The 21,454-nt window shown below is 43.2% G+C and overlaps 1 protein-coding gene across 1 annotated transcript in view; it reads left to right on the top strand.

Annotated features, from left to right (window-relative positions):
- LOC146785320 (uncharacterized) overlaps positions 1 to 21,454 on the top strand; it is a 79,871-nt gene that overhangs the window by 34,140 nt on the left and 24,277 nt on the right. Inside the window, exons 3-4 of the mRNA XM_085633016.1 lie at positions 8,808 to 8,906; positions 11,355 to 12,127. Coding sequence (XP_085489142.1) covers positions 8,808 to 8,906; positions 11,355 to 12,127 — 872 coding nt within the window. The remainder of the gene's footprint in view (positions 1 to 8,807; positions 8,907 to 11,354; positions 12,128 to 21,454) is intronic.

The raw sequence follows: 21,454 nt of genomic DNA, 5'->3' as shown, positions 1-21,454 counted from the left end.
ATTGGGGAGTTCCTTTTCTCCTATTCGGATTGGTATTCTCATACTATGTTGCATATAAAACCCTTGGTATGTATGGATAGGCCTGAAGGAGATATGATTGAATGGTATAAAAATGTCTAGTTTAATTAACAGTGTATGTTCTATCTAATAGATACCATAATTGACCTAATTGTTTTTTAGTTCGGAGGATTCACGGTTGTTAATCAAGGTACAGAAAAAGATCTAGTGAGACCTTATGAGAGTAGCCTTTTTCCATGCAGTGTTTATAACCTTGTTTTTGTTGTTACAGGTTCCTTTCCCTGTTGTTCCTTCCCTATCCTTTCCCTCGCCTGATCGCTCGAATACTCTGTGTATTTATTAGGGTGTTAGTGAGATCAAGAGGTGGACCCTTTCTTGCTGCAATGGGATTCCGCAGAGTGTAACTTGACAGAATTACGCCCCCCGTATATTACTCCACCGGATCCAGGTGTATCAAGCCATGGAGTCCATGGAAAATGTTCTCCGGGCGTTAGTTATGGTCCAACAGGAACTGGCATCTTCCAAGGTGGAAACCGCCGCATTAAGAGAAAAGGTAGAAAAGATGACTAGGAACCCCTTTGATGCTTCCCCTGCTGTTTCACAAATACAGGTTACAGTGCCACCTCCCATCCCACTGGCTAGCCCCGAGAGATATGCGGGGGACCCCCAAAAGATTCAGGTGTTCCTGACACAAATTATGCTACACTTCTCATGCAAACCTGTCTCTTTCCCAAATAATCATTCTAGAGTAGCGTTTGCTATTTCGTATTTGGGCCGTCCCTTTAGTTGGGAATAATTATGCGGTATTGTCTGATTGGTCGGCTTTTAGGGCTGAATTTGAGAGAGTGTTTGATCGAAGGGCTACTACGTTCAGCGCTGATAGGGAACTACTAGACCTGAAACAAGGGAAGAACGATTTGGTAACTTACCTGACTACATTTAATAGGTTAGTGGCGGAAACAGCATGGCCAGAAGAGAAAAGGATGTTGCTGTTTTATCAGGGGTTGCGGGAGGATATGAAAGACGTGTTGGCACAGATAGATCCTCAACCGACTACCTGCATAGACATGATAAACCTAACATTGAGATTGGATAGTCGAATATCTGAGAGAGGAGGGGAGAGAAACAAGTGGGAGAGAGGTTATTATAGGTCTGACAGACCTCCTCACAGAACAGTAGGTAACTCTGAGGTAGTGGCTGAACCAATGGAAATCGGAGCCATCAGAGCCCCACTTACGAGGGTAGAAAGGCAGAGTTGTAGAGTGTAGGGATTATGCATGTACTGCGGTAAAAAGGGTCTCTACGTCAGAGACTGCCCTTTTAAACCCAAGGCCTCCAGTGCCTGGTCAAGGAATAAAAGGGTGGCAGTGTCTAACACTAATCCTGAGTCAGGGAAACCGGGGTACTCAGGAACGGAGGGGGACGACAACAAGAGTTGGAAACTCCCCTCACTGTCTACTATGGGTTTACAAGATACTAAGTCGCCTATTGTGCTCCCCATGAGTCTTGAGTGCGATCAACAGTTCCATCAGGTCTTGGTTATGTTGAACTCAGGGGCGACAGGAAATGTTATAGACAGTGGGTTGGTATCAAGTCTTGCTTTATCTAGAGTACCTAGGGAGACACCAGAAGAAGTCTTGGCCATTGATGGAAAGCCTTGGAAGTCAGGTCTCATTGTTGAACGTACAGAGGTAGTGGTGTTGTCTATAGCAGTTGCGAAAGGAAGACATATGGAGGAGCTGACGTTAAACATTTAGAGGCACCTTAGTATGAAGTGATTTTAGGGATGCCTTGGTTGTGTCATCATAATTCCACCATAGACTGGAGAACTAAATCGGTTCACTTCCTCCAAGAGGAATGCCAGAGTCACTTGGTTCAGTACCCCCATTCACAGGCTGTCGCTTTGACATATCCATTTGTCATGGCTACTGCCGCCGAGAAGGAAATGGTATTACCTTCGGAGTATAATCAGTACATGGATGTATTCAGCGAAACCAAGGCAGAACAGTTACCACCTCATGGAAAAGGAAATTCTGTGCGGAGTTCTGATTGGTAAAGCTAGGACCACACAGTTATTCACCATTTCATGGGATTTAATCCATAATGGCCAGAAAGATGTTTGGGGCTGCAGACTGGAATCGTTAATTCCGGCTACCAGGTTTTATCAAACACATTTCCTGCTAACTTTCTAATCCAGTCCTATGTGGGTAGCAACACCTACTTACACTACTGTTAAACATTTTAAAATGTTGCTAATATCATTGAGATTAATTCAATCATGTACACACCTTCATCAGGATAACAGAAAACAACGTAATCATTTTACTTTATACACTATGCAAGCACACCATAAGGTGACTACAACGACTATCTTTGATCCAAAGGTCATTGCTACATTAGGTAGTTGCTTGAAGTACCTCTGAGTCAATTGAGGCATAGCAAAATATATTTGGCCAATATTAAATCCCATTAAATCTAAATACATTTTTGCTTACCCAATAATGACAATATTTTTGTATTGTCACAGCCTGCATACTCATAAGTTCAAGATAAGGAAGGAAGTGACTTAGAAGGCCTGCGTTGTAGGAATCCACAAACACACACAAGGAATTAGGAGAAATGCTGGCTATACGAAATCTACTGGCAATCACTCGGGTAGCATTCCAACCCATCATTCTTTAGCTCACCATGCCACCTCAGTTTGGTCCCAGCCTTATGAAAACCAGTTTTAACCCTTCTCCACTAGAAACTGTCCATCCCCAAATGCCAGGCTAGCTCCTTACTGAATTGAGACACAAACAATCCAAGACTGGTTTTGCTCTCATTGGGGCTAGTCAGTCAGGTATACCTTGGCTCCTGTGGCACAGAGAGCACAGGACCTATATTTGAGCATACCCATGGCCACCTAGGGTGTTACATCAGACAGACAAATGGAGATGGGAGGAATGTTTGTAATAGGTCTAACCACTGGCAATTACTCAGAATAGCATTCCAACCCATTGTTCTTTAGCCCACCATGGCTCCCCAGTTTGGAACCATCTGTATGCAAATCAGTCTTGGCCCTGCTTCACTAGGAATAGTTTAGCCCCAACTCACAGGCCTAGGCCTCCCTGAACCGGAACTCAAGCTACCCAAGACTGGTTTTACCCTGACTAGCATTCTTCAGTCAGGTGTAGTTTGGCTCCAGTGGCACAGTGAGCATAGGACCCACATCTGGGCTTGCCCCTAGCCACTTAGGATGCTACATCAAACCCACAAATGGTGATGGAAGAAATGCTTGCAATAATTCCAACCACTGGCAATCACTCAGTGTAGCATTTCCACCCATTGTTGAATATCCCTCCATGCCACCTCAATTAGACCAACCCATATATAGATCAGTCCCAACCCTCCTCCACTAAAAACAATCCAGCCCTAAATGTAAATGCCAGGCCAGGTCCTCCCTGAACCAGAAAAAAGCAACCCAAGACTGGTTTTGCACTTATTGGGGATTTTCAATCAGGTGCAGCTTGGCTACAGTGATCATAGGACCCACGTCTGGGAGCATACCCATGGCCACTTAGGGCATTATATCAAACACACAAAATGTGAATGAAGGCTTTGTTTGCAATAAGTCAATCTACTGGCAATTGCTTGGGATAGCGTTCCAACCCATCGTTCTTTAGCCCACATTACCACCTCATTTTGGAGCCAGTCATAGGCAAATTTGTCTAAAATATGCTCCACTGGTAACAGTACAGCCCCTACTGCCAGGTCAGGTCCTCCCTGAACCAGAACACAATCAACTCAAGACTGGATTCGTCCTGATTGCGGATGTTTGGTCAGGTGTAAGTCGGCTCCAGTGGCACAATGAGCTCGCGACACACATATGGGCATATCCTTTGCCACTTAGGACATTACATCAAATACACAAACGATGATGGAAGGAATACTTGCAATTAGTCTAACCACTGCCAATCAATCGGGGTAGGATTCCACCCAATTGTTCTTTAGCCCAGCATGCCACCTCAGTATGTAGAAACATTACAATTGTAATGGTAAACGTTGGGAGGAAGCAGATAAAGATTCATCTTAGAGCGTACTGTATTGAACTCTGTAAAGCAGTCTGCAATGGATTCCAAACAAAACATAAGTGTCCCATTCATTTTGTCAATAGTTTGTTCACCTGTTATTAGATTGATCGCTACTGTGGTGAAGGCAGTCTGCAGCCTTCTTTCCAAACACCTCTGTATAGAGAGCATTTAAGAATGACAAGGCATTTTCAAAATTGAGCTGACAGTTGTTCAATAAAATTTGCTTTTATTGTATGTGATTTGCAGTAAGACATTTGTGATACCAATGATAAGTCAATAGCTTGACTTAGGTTGTTTCTCAGAAAATAATTGCAAAGTGGACAGTATTTAAATCCTGTATGTGAATCATGAAGGGTGTGATTGGGTAGAATGTCTTTCGAAGCAGAGTGTCAAGTTACACTCCGTAGAATCCAGTTGCAGCAAGAAAGGATCCACCTCCTGATCTCACCAACACCTTAATAAGTACACAGAGTATTCAAGCGATCAGGCGAGGGAAAAGATAGAGAAGGAACAGCGGGGAAAGGAACCTGTAACAACAAAAACAAGGTTATAAACACTGCATGTAAGAAGGCTACTCTCATAAGGTCTCACTAGATATGTTTCTGTACCTTGATTAACAACCGTGAATCCTCTGAATTACAAACCAATTAGGACAGCCCTCCGGTCAATCACGGTATCTATAAGATAGAACATACACTGTTAATGAAACTAGACATTTTTATACCATTCAAGCATATCTCCTTCAGGCCTATCCATACATAAAAAAGGGTTTTATATACACTATAGTATGAGAATATCAATCCAAATAGGAGAAAAGGAACTCTCCAATCTCCGGAGTTCAATCCAAAAAGGAAACATAAAGCGATGCTGTTCCTAGTACAAAGTTCCTTGTGTAAATGTTCATGCCTTAAGGTTAGTTGAAGAAAACACAAGGTCTATAGAACAAAGTACTCTTAAATCGAAATGTAGACACGGCAAGATGTGGTTAACCTCACCACTGTCTTCCGCTCTTATAATTGTGGTCTATGATAACTATGTCGAGAAAACCCAGACACGGCAAAGCGTGGTACTACACCACTGCGTTCTGCTCAGGTATTTATGACAAAGGTAGAAAATGAAAGAAACCCCAGACACGGCAAAGTGTGCTTAACTCTCCACCGCTTTCCACTCTGGCACTTGCTGCACCGCACGTTACCGAGTTAGATATGCGGGATTAGGTGCACACTCAAAACGGCAATGCATGGTTAACCACCACGGCATTCCGCTCTCATTATCCAGGAAAAGTCTATGGTTCCGCCGCACATGAGGATAACCAATAAAACACGACGTGTTCACGGGAAGCCTCACTGCAACACACACCGCTCGCCTCACTGTGCAGAAACCTCCGAAATCCTCAGAGTCTAACGGCAGGTCTTCCCTACTGTCCGTGAATTCAAATGCGGCAGATCCGCCTTGCTCCCCATCAGCCGAGAGAAAGCAGGAACTCCGAATTACACATGCCGTCCTACGTGCGTCACTCCTAATGTATCAGCTCCCAGATCTTGGCATTATGGGATATGTAGTCTTTTGTATCGGCACGGTAGGCGCCGCTAGGCTCAGTTCCTGACAGTCGGCCCTCCCGCCAAGCGCCTCCGAGGCCCAGGCTTGGCTGGGTACCTCCTATGGAATGAGCGTACTGCCAGTGGAGCATGCACATTATGCCAAGGCTCCCACGAGTCGTCCTCCACAGAATACCCCTTCCAAGAGACCAGGTACCACAAGCATCCTCTCCTCATTTTTGAGTCCTGAATGTTCTTGACTTTGTATTCAAGCCCTCCATCACACACCACCGGCGGAGTAACACGCCGCTGAGCCGTCAAAGCAGGTTTCAAAAGACTGCAGTGGAACACAGGGTGTATCCGAAGAGAACCAGGCAACTTCAATTTGTACGCAACTGGATTGATTTGTTTGACTATGTGGTAAGGGCCAATGTACTTAGGGCTACAGAGTTTAAATCGGATGTTCTTGCTGGACAACCACACACGGTTACCCACCTGATACCGGGGCCCGTCCGTTTGGTGACGATCCTCCCACCGCTTGTACTCCTGCTTGGCCCACAACAAATGCTCTCTTACACTACGGTGTACCGTTTGCAACTTCTTCACCTGTTCCTGTACTGTGGGCTGTTTCGTTATGTCTGCAGGAAGATTGATGGGTAGGGTTTTGGCACCATAGCCGAAGTTACCACGAAAAGAGGATACTCCTATTTAACAATGCCAGGCTTTGTAATGTGCCAGTTCCGCCATCCACAGTAGTTCCACCTACGAGTCTTGGGCCTCCTTTGCATAACACCTAAGATATTTCTTCAGGGTCTGGTTTAGTCGTTCCGTCTGACCATCAGTCTGTGGGTGGAAACTTGTAGAGAGCGTTGACTCAATATGCAAAGCACGACACCACATTTTCCATAATCTGGCTATAAATTGAGGATCTCTGTCTGACACAATAACTTACGGTACCCTATGTATACAGATTATATTGCTAGTTAATAGCTGTGATGTCTGTCCTGCTGTAGAAAGGTTCTTACAAGGAATAAAATGTCCCATTTTTGTGAGGCTGTCCACAACCACCATGATAGCTGAAATTCCCTGATCTAGAGGTAATCCAGTTACAAAATCTAGACTTATGTTCTGCCAGGGTCGCTGAGGGGTAGGCATGGGGATAAGCTTTCCTTTTTTCCTTGTGTTTTCGCCTTTTGCTCTCGCACAATCTTCACAACGAGTCACCCAAGTCAAGACATCTTTGCTTATGGTCCTCCACCAGAAGTGACGTTGTATCAACTGGATGGTCTTACATACACCGGGATGTCCAGCCAAAGGACATAAATGGCACCAGTTAAAGGCTTTCTTCTGTAATTCCTGTGTGGGCAGATACAGTTTGTTTCTGTGAGACAGCAGTCCCTGCTTCAGTGTGCGTTCTTCTTCTTGTTCCGCCCATGCCTACCACATTGAACTGTTTTTATGGTGTCTTACATCATTCAAAATGTTTTCCACTCTTATAGCACATATCACCTTTGAAAGCTGGATAATTGCCTCAGTGTTCTTGTGGCTGGGGTATCCCAACGATTCCTGTCTGGACAACGCGTCTGCCTTATGATTCTCAACACCAGGCCTAAAGGTAACCACAAAATCGTACTCGGCAAAAAACAGCATCCATCTCATCTGTGTTTGTGAGTGATAGATGCCGAGCTGACTTCATATATTGCAGATTACGGTGGTCCGTATAGACTGTAATGGGGTAACAGGCTCCCCACAGGTATTGCCTCCATTCCTGAAACGCCTTTTTTATATAGCCAGGAGTTCTTTCTCGGCAATGGTATAGTTCTTTTCAGTCGAGTTCAATTTTTTGGACCCGTAGGCTATCGGATGAAGTTGTCCAGTACTCTGATTTCTTTGTGAAAGTATAGCCCCTATGGATTCATCTGAGCCATCCGCCTCAACCACAAAAGGATGTTCTAGTTTAGGGTGTGAGAGCACAGGAGCGGTGTTAAAAGCCTTTTTTTAAGTAAATAAACGCTTCCTCTACCTCCCTCGACCAAATGAAGGTCACCCCTTTTCTGAGTAACTGTGTGATAGGGACAGCTACTTGGGAGAAGTGGAGAATGAACCTGCGATAGTAGTTCAACAACCCAAGAAAGCATTACACATCTCTCATATTTTTTTAAGTTGGCCATTCTTGCACTGCCTGCACCTTACGCTCTGCAATGTGCAACCCTTCTGGGCAAAGCATCACCCCTAGAAACTCTACTTCTCTCACACCAAACTCACACTTGCTCAATTTACAATACAAACTGTCTTCATGCAACTTTTCTAACACCACGATGACCTGGTCCTTATGACTTTTACTGTTGTCTGAGTAAATCAAGATGTCGTCAATATAAACCACTAGAAAGTGATCCACATACTCTTTTAAGACATCATTAAGGAAGTACTGGAATGCCGCCGGGGCGTTGCAGAGGCCAAACGGCATAACAGTGTACTCATAGAGTCCATACCAAGTCCTAAAGGCAGTCTTCCACTCGTCCCCCTCATGGATACGCACCAGATGGTAAGCCCCTCTCAAATCCAACCTTGTGTAGATCTTAGCCTTCCTCACCTGATCAAGTAAAACCGATATGAGTGGCAAAGGGTATCTTTTATGTATGGTGTTCTTATTCCACATTCGATAGTCTATACAGGCCCTCAAATCTCCGTTGGCCTTAGCAATGAAAAACAGTGGACAGGCAGCCGGTGAACGAGATGACCTGATAAACCCTATCTCCAGATAGTGATCCAAGTATTCCCGCAGATGTTTTGTTTCAGGCACAGACAATGCGTACACCCTACATGCAGGGAGCCCCATCCACCAAATCTATACGACAATCGTAATCTCTGTGAGGTGGTAACTGTTCTGCCTTGGTTTCGCTGAATACATCCATGTACTGATTATACTCCGAAGGTAATACCATTTCCTTCTTGGCGGCAGTAGCCACGACAAATGGATATGTCAAAGCGACAGCCTGTGAATGGGGGAACTGAACCAAGTGACTCTGGCATTCCTCTGAGAGGAAGTGAACCGATTTAGTTCTCCAGTCTATGGTGGAATTATGATGACACAACCAAGGCATCCCTAAAATCACTTCATACTGAGGTGCCTCTATAATGTTTAACGTCAGCTCCTCCATATGTCTTCCTTTCGCAGCTGCTATAGACAACACCACTACCTCTGTACGTTCAACAATGAGACCTGACTTCAAAGGCTTGCCATCAATGGCCAAGACTTCTTCTGGTGTCTCCCTAGGTACTCTAGATTCATTTACAACCTGCTCTGAGGATGGCTTATTTTCTGTCCAGCCAATTCTGATCTGGTCTTCCTGACTACTTATAATTAAGAGGAGTAGAATGCCACCCTGGACGTCTGCTGGCTAAACCTGTAATTGGATCCATAGTTTCCTAGGATAAAGGACACAATTTAATACATATTGGCAATTTGCATTAGTAAATAAATGTGACATGAGGCAATATTCCTGAGGAGTAATTAAAAACCCAATGATTTTCGATTTTCAATTTGTCTATATTTCAGAATTCCTTTCTAATTTGTTTTTATCACATTTGCATTCCAACAGGATGTAGAGCAAGCCTGACTATGATATGTTTATGGAGTTCAGACAGCAGTTTCATTAAATCATTGAGAATTCTTCTTGGGGTAAAAACGTAGCACTTGAACAGCTGTGTGTAACAAGTGCACACACAACTTTTTAAAAGTATATAGATCTATGACTTCTTTTGGAGGCACATCATGGCCGAGCATCTTGTTTGGGTTGAAAACCTGACCTGCATAATGTGTATAGAATAATATAGTGCACCGGAATCTACATGGGTTGAAGGCAGTTTTTTGCTTGAACATTTGTGTTGTGTATCAGACCAAGTCACCCTCCCTGATGTAATTGCCCAGCACCTATCTCCCATAGTGTATTCTGACAGCAATATCACAAAACCTGAAGAGTCCCCTATAGGAGATCCTGAGTAGAGACCAGAAACACATAATCCATATCCCCTTGTTATCCTCCCTCCCATTGCCATAGGCATAGTTTGACCATCTCCCTGCAGGATTTTACACTGTTTCCAGAGCTGGACTTTCATATGATAACCTAATGTATTCAAGGTGTTATATATTTGTGTTGCTTTCATTGAACTAATTAGACAAGCACACTTTAGAGCAATGGCTTGTATGTCAAAGTTTCAAGACTGCTGACAGTGTCCATGGTGACCTTGAGTGAGGTGGTCCCCCTAAATAGTCAGTAATCCTGTTGGATTAGGAAAAGGGTCAAATAAGGATCTGTATCCTAACAGAACAATTCCTCAAGAGTGTGACCATTTGCATAAGACTTTCTGCATCTTCACCACACTTTTTGAGAACCAGGTGGGTTTATATTGCAAATGAGAAGCCATTTAATAGCTCATTTGATCGGGAAGTTGTAGCTCACAGAACCTCATACTACACTTTGACCATTTCACCTTTAACTCTGCTTCTAGAGCCTGTCATGACTAATTTGATAAGTATCAGGTGGCAGGTCTTAACCGTGACTGTGCAGATCAAATTTACCCAGGATTAAAGTCAGGTTATGATGACCGTGTAAGGTGTTTCTACTGCAGTACGGGGATTAGTAACTGGAAGAGGCATCATAACCCCTGGAAGTGACATGCCCAACATTTCTCCAGGTGTGCTTTCCTGAAGTAACAAAAGGGACCTGATTTCATCCGTGCTGTCCAGGAGCAGTACTGTGAAGGTCCACAGTCTCCGATAAGTTGCATACTGTGTGCAGCACATGAAGGAGCCGGCTCCTGCAAAAGAGCATCCTGGGGACGCGCTCACCTGGCCCAAAGCACTTGCACTTTTCTGACGGACTACACCTCCCAGGCTGCCACACGCCCAGGAGGGAGGAGGAACCTGCAGAATCAGCGCTCAAAAGCGCCCAGCTACACCGCGGCGTGGGACGCGCTCACCTGGCCCAAAGCACTTGCACTTTTCCAACGGACTACACCTCCCAGGCTGCCACGTGCCCAGGAGGGAGGAGGAACCTGCAGAATCAGCGCTCAAAAGCGCCCAGCTACACCGCGGCGCGGGACGCGCTCACCTGGCCTAAAGCACTTGCACTTTTCCGACGGACTACACCTCCCAGGCTGCCACGCGCCCAGGAGGGAGGAGGAACCTGCAGAATCAGCGCTCAAAAGCGCCTGTCAGGGGCCGGAAGAGGCTGGGCTGGGCCACCCCCCGTGTCCTGAGTCAAGGTTATCGTATGTGGAGACATTGGCAATAGCAATAACCAGTTTGTGTTAGGTCAAATTGCCATAGTGCCTGGTTAGCTGATATTTGGTATATACACACAGATTGCTAAATTATTAGATCTCCCAATTGTGGGGTGGACCACTGAGTTATATTGAACAGGGTTTTTGTCAAACCTCAAATATCGGGTATTACTATCAGGGATTATGGTTAAACAAAACTCAATGCAGCCCCGTCCTAGTACGAGGCAAACAGCTACCACTGCCCCATTACCCAGTTTGACCGCTGTAGACCTAATTATGCAAAAGACAATAGGAGTAGTTGCCTCAGCGATCGAAAACACAGAGAGGCACCTTTCGCTCCCGTCTGGTACGCTTCCTCCCCTACAACCTGTAAACATACCCTCAACCACGGTACATTCTTTTGATTCTATACTTATGTCATCTTATATTGGGCTCCCAGTTGTACAGAACCAAGAGATCCCTACAGCACAGCATCACTCACCTCATGTTTCTTCCCCTCTTATCAGTAGACTTTCTTTAACAGCCCCAATGTTGCCGCCGAATGAGAGCATGGAGCATCACCACCTAACTGACGATCCAGCAGGTCAGGATGAGAATGCTGTTCCTTCAAGTATAGCTCCTATATCACTAGACATCTCCAAGACCGATAGTCCACCAGTAAGAACGAGAGGGCAAAAAGCAAAAAGTAAGCAAAAGCATATTATTCAAGATCTGCCCTTAAATAAACTCAAGGGAAAGGGAAGTCGAACACAGCGAAATGCGTTATCAACATTAACTAGACAAAAGGGGAAAAAGGCTGAGGAACAGATAGTTGCTACTGATATTAAAACTGTTGTGGGACATACCGAGGTTGGTGATGAAAACTTCTGGCTAAGAATGGAGACAATGCTATCATCATTACTGGGGCCCATCAACCTTAAGATCACGAATATTGAAAGGAGGTTAGATATCATGGAGGACCAGTTGACCAAAAATAATAGGAGCTTAAAGAAAGCTCCTATTAACGAACAACCTGCCAAGAGTCCTCTAAATAAAAATACTCCAACGTTTGTAAGAAACATAACTCCCCCTTTAGACCAGGGCACCTGGAGGCAAGAAAATACAGTGGTAGTCGAAGATGTCAATAGAGGCACTAGAGTTCAAGCAGGGAAAGATGCCAGCCCGGTCCCTGCTTTTATAAACTTACCCCCAGAATGCAGCGCTTATGTCGCAGTACTTACAAATGTTCCCAAGTTAAGAAAGGACCAAGTAGAAACCCATGCTGCATTAAAAAACAAATCCCTCCACTGGTTATCCACTAAATGTGGCTTCCCAATGGAGAGGGCTAATCAGGTCATATTAACTAGGGGTGGGCGGAATTTGCGGAATTAACCTTCGCAAATTATCGCGAAAATGTTTAAAATTATCGCAAACAAGCAGAAATATCGCGAAGATGCGGAAGTTTTTTTCCGGCATGTTCGCGAGATTTTCTGCATGGTTGCGGGTCGCCAACTTACCCATGTGGTTGCTTGCGGGCGCGGCCATCTTGTTTTGAGTTGTTCTCGCGGTGCATGATCGCGAGAAGAAAGACGTGATCGCGCGACGCATGACGTCACTGCGGGCGCGAACTGTCGCGAGACAGCGCAAATGGCTAAAAACAATACAACATCTCATGGAGAACGCGACCGGATCAAGAAAACTTGTCGGCGAACGCAGGGATTCAGGTAAGGCGATCGCGCGCGCGCGAGAATGTATTATTTTACAGCGCGAGCAAGAAACAAATTATCGCCAAGCTGCGGAAACCGGAATTTTTGACATTTTCGCGCTCTCCGCGGAACGCGAAAATGTCAAATTATCGCAATTTCCGCGAACGGAACGAAATTTTCGCCCAGGCCTAATATTAACACAGCGGGTGGGTTGGGTGGGTCCACTTAAGAAAAAGGTGGAGGGGAATTGTATCATCATCAACTTTCGATCCCCGTATCTGGCTCAAACTACCCTTGCCAATGCACCACCATCATTTTTATGGGCACCTACTGGAAAATAAACTTGATGATAACAACAATTCATTAGCACATAGTTCTACAACATTTTCTATGTTCCGACCACGCTTTACAATACCTACTTATAACAGATTCCAGGCCTTTGATTCCCTAGAGCATAACGACTGACTTAAGTCGGCAAAGGATAAAACCAATACTGGGCCTACACAGGAAGAACAAGACAATATGGGTACAGAAGTACTGTTGCAACCGATCTCTTCACCAGCACGGTCGGCACAGGAACGGTTAGTACCAACTAATAATAGAGTTGTAAAGGATGATGTACCAGGTATAATTAATAGGGGTACATCCCCAGTAATGTTGATTACAACTATTCCAAATAATGTACCTGTAGTACCTCTGATTGATACAATGAGAGGTGACCCAATAATGTTGGTTACACCTATCCCAAATAATGTACCTGTAGTACCTCTGATTGATATAATGGGAGCTGACCCAGTCCTGGAAGCAGGTGATAAATTAGTAACATGGAACATTGCAGGTCTCTATAGAAAATTGGATACACCATTTTGGCTGGATTTTATCAGGGCAGATTATGACATCATTTGCCTTCAGGAAACATGGTGTAAAGAGACTATTTATATAGAAGGTTATACCTCCCACTGGCTTAACGCAACTTTGTCTATGGCCGGAAGAGCTAAGGGCGGTCTTCTTATTTTGATATCCAATAAATTACTTATGTGTAAGATCAAAAATTACACCACAGTAGACACCCACTGTCAGGTGTTGCGATTAGAATTTACCAAAGGTAAAGATCTTTTATTGGTGAATTACTATAATAATGTTTTTGATGCATCCAGGGACAAAGTCTTAAACCCACTTGAAAAAGAGATTGAAAGGGTACTTACACTGTCACGCAGACAGGTTATTATTCTTTGGGCAGGTGATTTTAACATCCAACCCTGCCCACTGGCTACGACTAACTCCTGTGGCTTTAGGAAGGAGATCGGTGATGACGATGGGGCTGACCATTTACATTTCCCGCACTGCAGGTATGGTATAGCACTGAATAAATTAATGGTAAAACTTGATCTGGACCTTTTAAATTGTTCGCAGAACAAGGTTAATACCAAGTGCCCGACTTTCACTGGTAGGAATGCGCAGACAAATATTGATCACATCTTACTCTCCAGTAATACGGAATTTTCTAATTTATGGATAGAGAAACAGGTTTTAAGTGACCATAACAGCATTTCCATATCTTTATTATGTTGGGTCAATAAGCAACTTAATGTACCGGATTGTATCAATGATGTAGCTGCTACACGCATAAATGGTATGAGAATAAAATGGGCCGGAATCGACCCTCAGAAAATGCATAAGGAGGTAGTAAAGACGTGCAGAAAAGAGATAGACTATTGTCTTAGTGATGAGGTAACCCCCGAGACATTGCTTCATAATTTTGTTAATATTAATGGAATTATAGAAGCCTTATTTACTAAAAAAAGTCGTGGTAAAAGGGAACCAACTTTAGGGTGGTTCGATAAAAATTGCACCAGAACACTACACGATTTAAAAGACGCCCTGAGCAATAGGCCACGCGATAATTTATCCATCAAAATTTTAAGGACTAACTATAAACTGGCCCTCTTAAACAGGAAGAATGAACTCCAGATGAGGCATGGAACAATCTTAACCTAGCAGCAGATACCAATAATAGTAAATTGTACTGGGAAACTATTAATAGCCCTTTTTTAAAGAACAACAGTGTACCACAAATAACTTCATATGTAGAATGCAATGCATGGATTGAACATTTTACGAAATATTTTAATCCCGATAGGTTTATTTTAAATCCAATTATGTGTAATGAATTTTTATGGTTACCATTACCGTTTTCAGTAAGTTTAGACGAAGTATATGAGGGTTTAATTAGTAGCAAAGGAGGCAAAGCGCCTGGCCCAGATGGGGTGCCAATGGATTTATATAAAACCGAAATGAATCTCTGGGCCCCAATTCTAGTACGACTTTTTAATGCAGCAGCTGTAGGGAGCCTCCCGGAGTCATGGAGTCAGTCCGTAATTATCCCTCTAATCAAAAAAGGATCTAAATCTGAGGCGTGTAATTATCGTCCCATCTCTCTACTAGATGCATCTATCAAAGTAATGAGTAGAATTATTTTGAAGAGATTGGATTTATGGGCAACTGAGAATGGGATTTTATCAAAAGTTCAATATGGATTTAGGAAGGGTTTGGGGACATTAGAACAGTGTATTAACCTTGACCTCCTTATTAATAAATACACTGTTGCCAAGGAAGGAAATCTGTATCTTTTTTTTGCTGACCTAAGTAGCGCCTTTGATCTCGTGGATCATGCCATTTTATGGCATGTCCTACTTGAATTAGGGGCACCCAACAAAATTGCACATTTCCTAGCAAGGTTATACGCGAAATTAACTTGTAAAGTACGTTATGGACCTGCTGGCGAATGTACTCCTCTTATCAGGGTCACAAGAGGCATTCGCCAGGGTTGTGTCTTGGCACCACTTTTATTTTCACTATTTATTAACAAAGTCGACTCAACCCTTGGCCAGATTTCGGCAGATGCCCCGCTTATAGACGGGCAAGCAGTGCCTATTTTATTACATGCGGATGACGCCGTTTTATTGTCACGTACTCAGATTGGTCTGCAACGACTTATTAATGAGTTTACCTCATTTATTGTAAGCGGATAACTTTTAATAAACAAAACCAAGACCTTTGCGATGACTTGTGGGAAGAAAACTAAACCAGGGGGGTCATCTTTTTTTATTGAAAATGTAAAGATGCAAACGGTTAAAACATTTTGTTATCTTGGTTTAACGTTTGCGGGAGATGGGAAATGGACACAGGAACATGACAACATCAGCCTCAAAATGAGTAGGAACACCAATAGTATATTCAGATTTTCATCTAAACTAGGGGCAAGACGAATCAGAGACATGATGGTGATTTACAACGCCAGATGTGTCTCATCCGCCCTATATGGAGCGGGTGTATGGGGTCATAAATGTAGCCCAATGCTGCAGCATGATGAAAACAGGTTCCTTAAGAAACTACTGTGTGTCCCACCCTCAGCATCAACAGATTTAGTTCATGAGGAAGTGAGAATTGAATACATTTCTGATATGGCTGCATGTGACAATATGTCAAGACAAAGTTGTTGTCACTTTTTATTGTTTTGTAAGTTTTATCATTCTCTGAGAAAATTTTATCTAAAACCTATCTTTTTAAAATACAATGCTCGATCCACAAACATGGCCATGAAGTTAGTATCATCTCTAGAAAGCTAGAAAGCCCTGACATCTGTTTTTATGTGGCTTCGTATATACTGAAATGTATAGCTGCCAGGAAAGCAATAATTTTTTAAACAGGATCGCCTTAGCTTATAGAGCACAATGCTTGAAGGTGTGTTAATGTGTTTTTATCTGTACACATATAAAAACTGGAACATCAAGGACCTTTTGGTAGACTACTTTGTACTTAAATATATTATGTGGAATTTGTAAATTCCTTAAATGTGATAGGTTTTTAAATACTGTGACTTGTAATTTGTTTTACAGCCATGATGGGGTTTTAGCTTATGAAATATTGTATGTTTATTGCTCTGCTTATATGGTTGTATTTTATAAACCGAATAAAAGCATTTTGAACTGAACTGATAAGTATGGAGTCCAGATGTTTATAGAATTGAAAGGGACTAAATTACATACAGCCCTGGAATATGTGGTGACATCTCAGCAATAACTCTATTTTTGTCACCACTAACCGTCCCATCATGGAAAATGGGGAGTTTTCCAAAGGACCATGGACATCTGCAGGCCAGTCATAATGCCAGATCCCAGACAGGGATATTGTCATGACAATTATGGGTTTATTCCTACGTTTATCTAGTTTGAAAAACTACATACTATAGAAGAGTGAAGGGAACTTACACAGCTCTAAAAAATGATTCTTAAAAGAAAAATGATACTTAATTGGGTGGTGCATCTGTATTCTTCTCAAATTGTTAATCAATTTTAGGTGCCTGGATGACGCGGCCTTGTAAGGTAAGCTGGAGTGTCATGAAGCTTCCACCTTTTAGTGCAGGGAAGAGAAGGCCTGCAAATTGTAAAACAGAATCAATATTTTATAGTCAAGGAGAAGCTCAGAAGGTAAGCTTCATGAGGAGTGCACCAAGAAGATTCAGATGCAGAGCAATCATTCATCTTATGACTCCTGTGCAACTGATTAACTGAGAAGTAAAAGCAAATTACAACAAATCATAGACAAGTGGCTGCATGCACTACCAGCTAATCAATCTCAAAACTGTCAAAGAGGCAGGGCCAATCACCTTAACAAAAAATTATAACTTATCAGGCCCCAAACATTGCAAATCATCACACTCAAGCTTACAATTTATAGTTGAAAACCCTCCCTCAATGTCTATCACCACATGATTCATCACTCAAAATCCCTCACAATATACCACTCATTGGTGCAATATATTTACCTGTTCCAATCCAATCAGGGAGGTATACAGTTGTCAATCCTTTTTGATGCATGCAACACACATTGGCAGTCTTGTAAATCAAAGGTTCTGGGGCAGTCCTGCTAGGAAATAAAAAAAAGGATGAGCATGGGACAGAAGCATTGTCTCTCCAATCCTTGAGGGGAATAGGGAGGCTTCATCACTGCACATTGTTCCAACTCCAATCCGGCCATACACGTGCCTAAAATGGTGGGGCTGCATGACTCAGTCAGACACAAATAAGCAAAATATATAATTTCCCCCTAGCTATTATGCATTTTTCTTTTTTTTTTGGCAAAGCAGTTTGGCAATAAAGTTCTATACTCAGCCAGGAAAGTAGAAATAGCCCTCAAACTCAGGTGGGTCACCCAGATGTTTGACAGCTAACACACTATGACCTGAGTCTGACCAATGACCCTCATTCTTATCCTGTGGTATTTCAGGTACATTGCAATTCGGTGGTATAAACTGTTGGTTCATTTTGATCTTGGTCAATCTCTCCACATTTTGACACAAGAGACTGGTCCTTCTCACTGTGACGACTGCGCCAGCTGCACTGAACACATTCTCAGTAGACACACTGGCTACCAGACAAGCCAGATACCTTATTGCTATTGGCAAGCTGCTGAGCTGTGGTCATTGGCATATCTTTACATACCAATACACCAATGGGCTTTGATCTACATAGACCTCTCTTGGGTCATCCAGATATTCATGGAACATACTCTCAATGGTCATTGGTGCTGCCTCTTGCTTGACCTCTTTTGCCTTTTCCTCTGTACTGGACCTAAGCCCTGCCATCTGATGCCAAATCAATACAGAGTTTGTGGGTGATTCTTGTGTTCCTGTTGTTGTTACTGCTTGTGTTCTTGCTGCTATTGTTGGCTGCTCTGAGACAATAGGACTGCCCTCTCTGGAAGTTGAAGGCGGCACCCCAGAACTTGATTCCATGAGTGGGACTCAGTGCTCCAGGTGTTCTTTATCCAGGACTTGAGCTCGCTCAACAATCCAGGTCTTGTATACAGAAACATCCCTGTCTGAAAATGGAATGAAAGTGGCAAGATTTTTTTGTAATGTGGATCCAGTATTGTTGCATGGATGTATTCTTTGGACAACATAATGTCTCTTTGCAGACAATATTCTCAGTCAGGCAAAGGATTAAACTCTGAATCAAGGTATACTAATCTTCATTCATCGTCCACCACTGCAAACATGGCAGACACACTTTTTAACTGGCCCTTTAGAGGATAAACAACAGGATAGCTTGGCCCTTCGTACTGTCCTCCTTGCTGACTTCACATGTGAAAACCTCAAAATGAAGTAGCATCTCTGTCAGGCATTTTACTAGTTTCCATTTGTCCATCCCAATGGCCATGCATTTAATTACATACCCTTCTCTTAGCATGATTTAATCATTGATCAATTTTTACTGCTCAAACAGATGTTCCAACATGTAACAGGCTGCATTCCAGCTCCAACTCGTACTTTATTTAACACGCTGAATTATCCTCAACTGCTTCCAGGCTTTAAAAGAATGGCTGAAATGAGTGCATATTCTTCTGCAGATGGTCAGTAAGTTGCTGACTAGGTTTTCTTTTTTGAGAAAGTCCTGTACAATGATATTGATGCAATGCGCCAAACATAGGACCCTGAAATTGCCACTATCTGCCATGGCCTTAACTATTTTACTGCCATTTTCCATGGTAACAAACCCAAATCTGAGAATTCTGAATCAAAGCCAGAAAAACAACTTGCTGTTAAGGTTTTCCAAGAAGTAGGCAGCTGTATGGGATTTCTACATTGGCGAAAATGGCTACTGTTGCATGCTGCTGAATGCCCTTAAAAGCATCTTCAGTGCTGAGACCAGCAACTATCTTTTCCCCACAAAAGAGATCCAGTGTGGAGAGATACACATGTAATCAGTAGCTTGACAACTGGTCCAAATGTCTGTAAGTCAGGTGGAGAGTCTGAACAGCACTTGTCTGCAAAGCTTATTCAACCAATTTGAGGACATAGTGATGTAGCGCTGGAAAAACACTTCTGGCAATGTTGGTACTACTGGGAACCTTCCATTTCGAACAGATGGCCACCACAAACAAAAAAAACACTCCTTCCATAAAAGAAAAAGGTAGGAGGGCCAGAACTAACACTTTAGCCAGCTTCCCTTTGTACAAACGTGCCATTGGGTGGGTGCGTTCATAGGGCACCTTCTATTTAAATATGCCCCTAATAGTTGCCTCAATTTTGTTTCTTTTTTGGCACCACTGACTGAGGCAACCTCTGGGGAGGACCAGGAGGTGATAGACTCAATTTGCGTCATAGAGCAGTCAATGTATGCTGTTGTGTCTCTATCTGAACCTTGTGCAATTAGGAGGTTACTGAGGAGTGTGATACTGGTGCACTGCTGGGGACAGGGCTGATTTGCATAAAAATGCCACCCTGTTCTTCCTCATCTCCTACACCTCCCACTATGATTGGAAGCTCTGGAGCCAATTCCCTTCTCACATTACCTTGACCACCACCACGTGCAAAAAAATGATTAAGTTGCTCCTTTCAGCAGGGTGTGTGACATTTTTTTAAATGGATCACTTGGCCTCCAGTACCATAGTGTGTCCAAGCTTACCTCAATGAACACTATTGCTGCAAATGGAGCATATTGTAATGCTGTCCTCCTGCTTACTAACTATAAAGAAGTGCCAAACTGGGAAGGTGTACTTTTTATGTGGGCCACTGCTGGCACTGCCAATGCCCGAAGAACTGGAGGTGGGTGGATGTATCAACAATTGGCTCTCTGCAGTGCGTACTTCTACTGAACTAGTCGTGGATGAAGGTCAGAGCATAGGCCTTAAAAATATGGTAGCTGGCACTTGCGGTAGTGCCACATCCCTCGGAGAAGTTTGAATAGAAGTGGTAATGTCAGTCTTCTCTGTGCCAGCTTCCACAATGACTGGCTCGTCATACTCACCCATTTCCATAATTGTGAGGATTTCATAACCTTTCCCTTTCATGAGCCTCTCATTGTGTGTTTCAGACTCAGTGAGAGTCCAATCTGTGTCCAGATCATCAGAAGAGAGGCTTTGAGAAGATGGTGGAGTACCCTTCCTTTTTCTTGCTGAGGATCTGGAAGCCAATAGTTGAAAACGAGGAGAAGCTCAACCTCCTGTTCTGCTTCTACTTCAGAAAGATCTAATGCTGGCTGAGACTGTTGTCCACTTTCCTGCAACCACTGGGTACAACTTTGGAAAAGGGACAAATCCAATTCAGTTTTACTGCTCGTTGGCGTGAACATGATTACAGAGACATGGCCTTGGGCTTAGGTTGAGATGGTGGTGCTGTTGTGGGAGTGCTGCTCCCAGCTTGCTCCTGAGAAGCCGGAGCAGCAGGCACACAAGTCCCTAAAAAGGTTTGGACCAACATGCCAGTGGTGGAAATCTGTTTTTCTTCTCCTCCCCACTGGACACTTTCTTGGCAGCACCTTTCTTTCAGGCCATCTTAAAGCTGTCAGTTGGTAGTGGCACTTAGCTGCACAAGTTGAAGAGATTAGAGGGCTCATGTGACTGTCTGGCAGTACTGTGGATGATCTCTCTTGAGCACCTAAAAGCAAACATGCAAGAAAAACATTTATTGAAACCTGGCATTGTTGCAGTTTCAATTAGTACAGACAATATTATTTAGGATGGTTACTCAAGTTATTCTGTTCCTAAATAATTAACAACAACAGTGCATTTCAAAGTCAAACCACACAGTCAGAACATAATATTTACTTCCCAATCAGGTAACAGCATACAGATGTAACTGTTTGCTTTGTGTGCATCTAAGGGAGACACCTGTGACAGTCAGGGATGTGCAGGGGAAAATTGAATAATGCTTAAAAAAATTAATACTGGTATGCACCTAGGGAGAAATGAAATAATCCTTAAAAAATGAAAGCTTGTGTTTGTTGTGCTCCTGTGGCAGGCAGGGGATCCAGGGTAAAATGGCATGATAATATTTGAAAAACAAATGTTG

Source organism: Triturus cristatus, chromosome 11, assembly GCF_964204655.1.
Source record: "Triturus cristatus chromosome 11, aTriCri1.1, whole genome shotgun sequence".
NCBI classification, from domain to species: Eukaryota; Metazoa; Chordata; class Amphibia; order Caudata; family Salamandridae; genus Triturus; species Triturus cristatus.
Note: the sequence above shows the minus strand (reverse complement) of the source record. Positions and strands in the feature narration are given on the sequence as shown.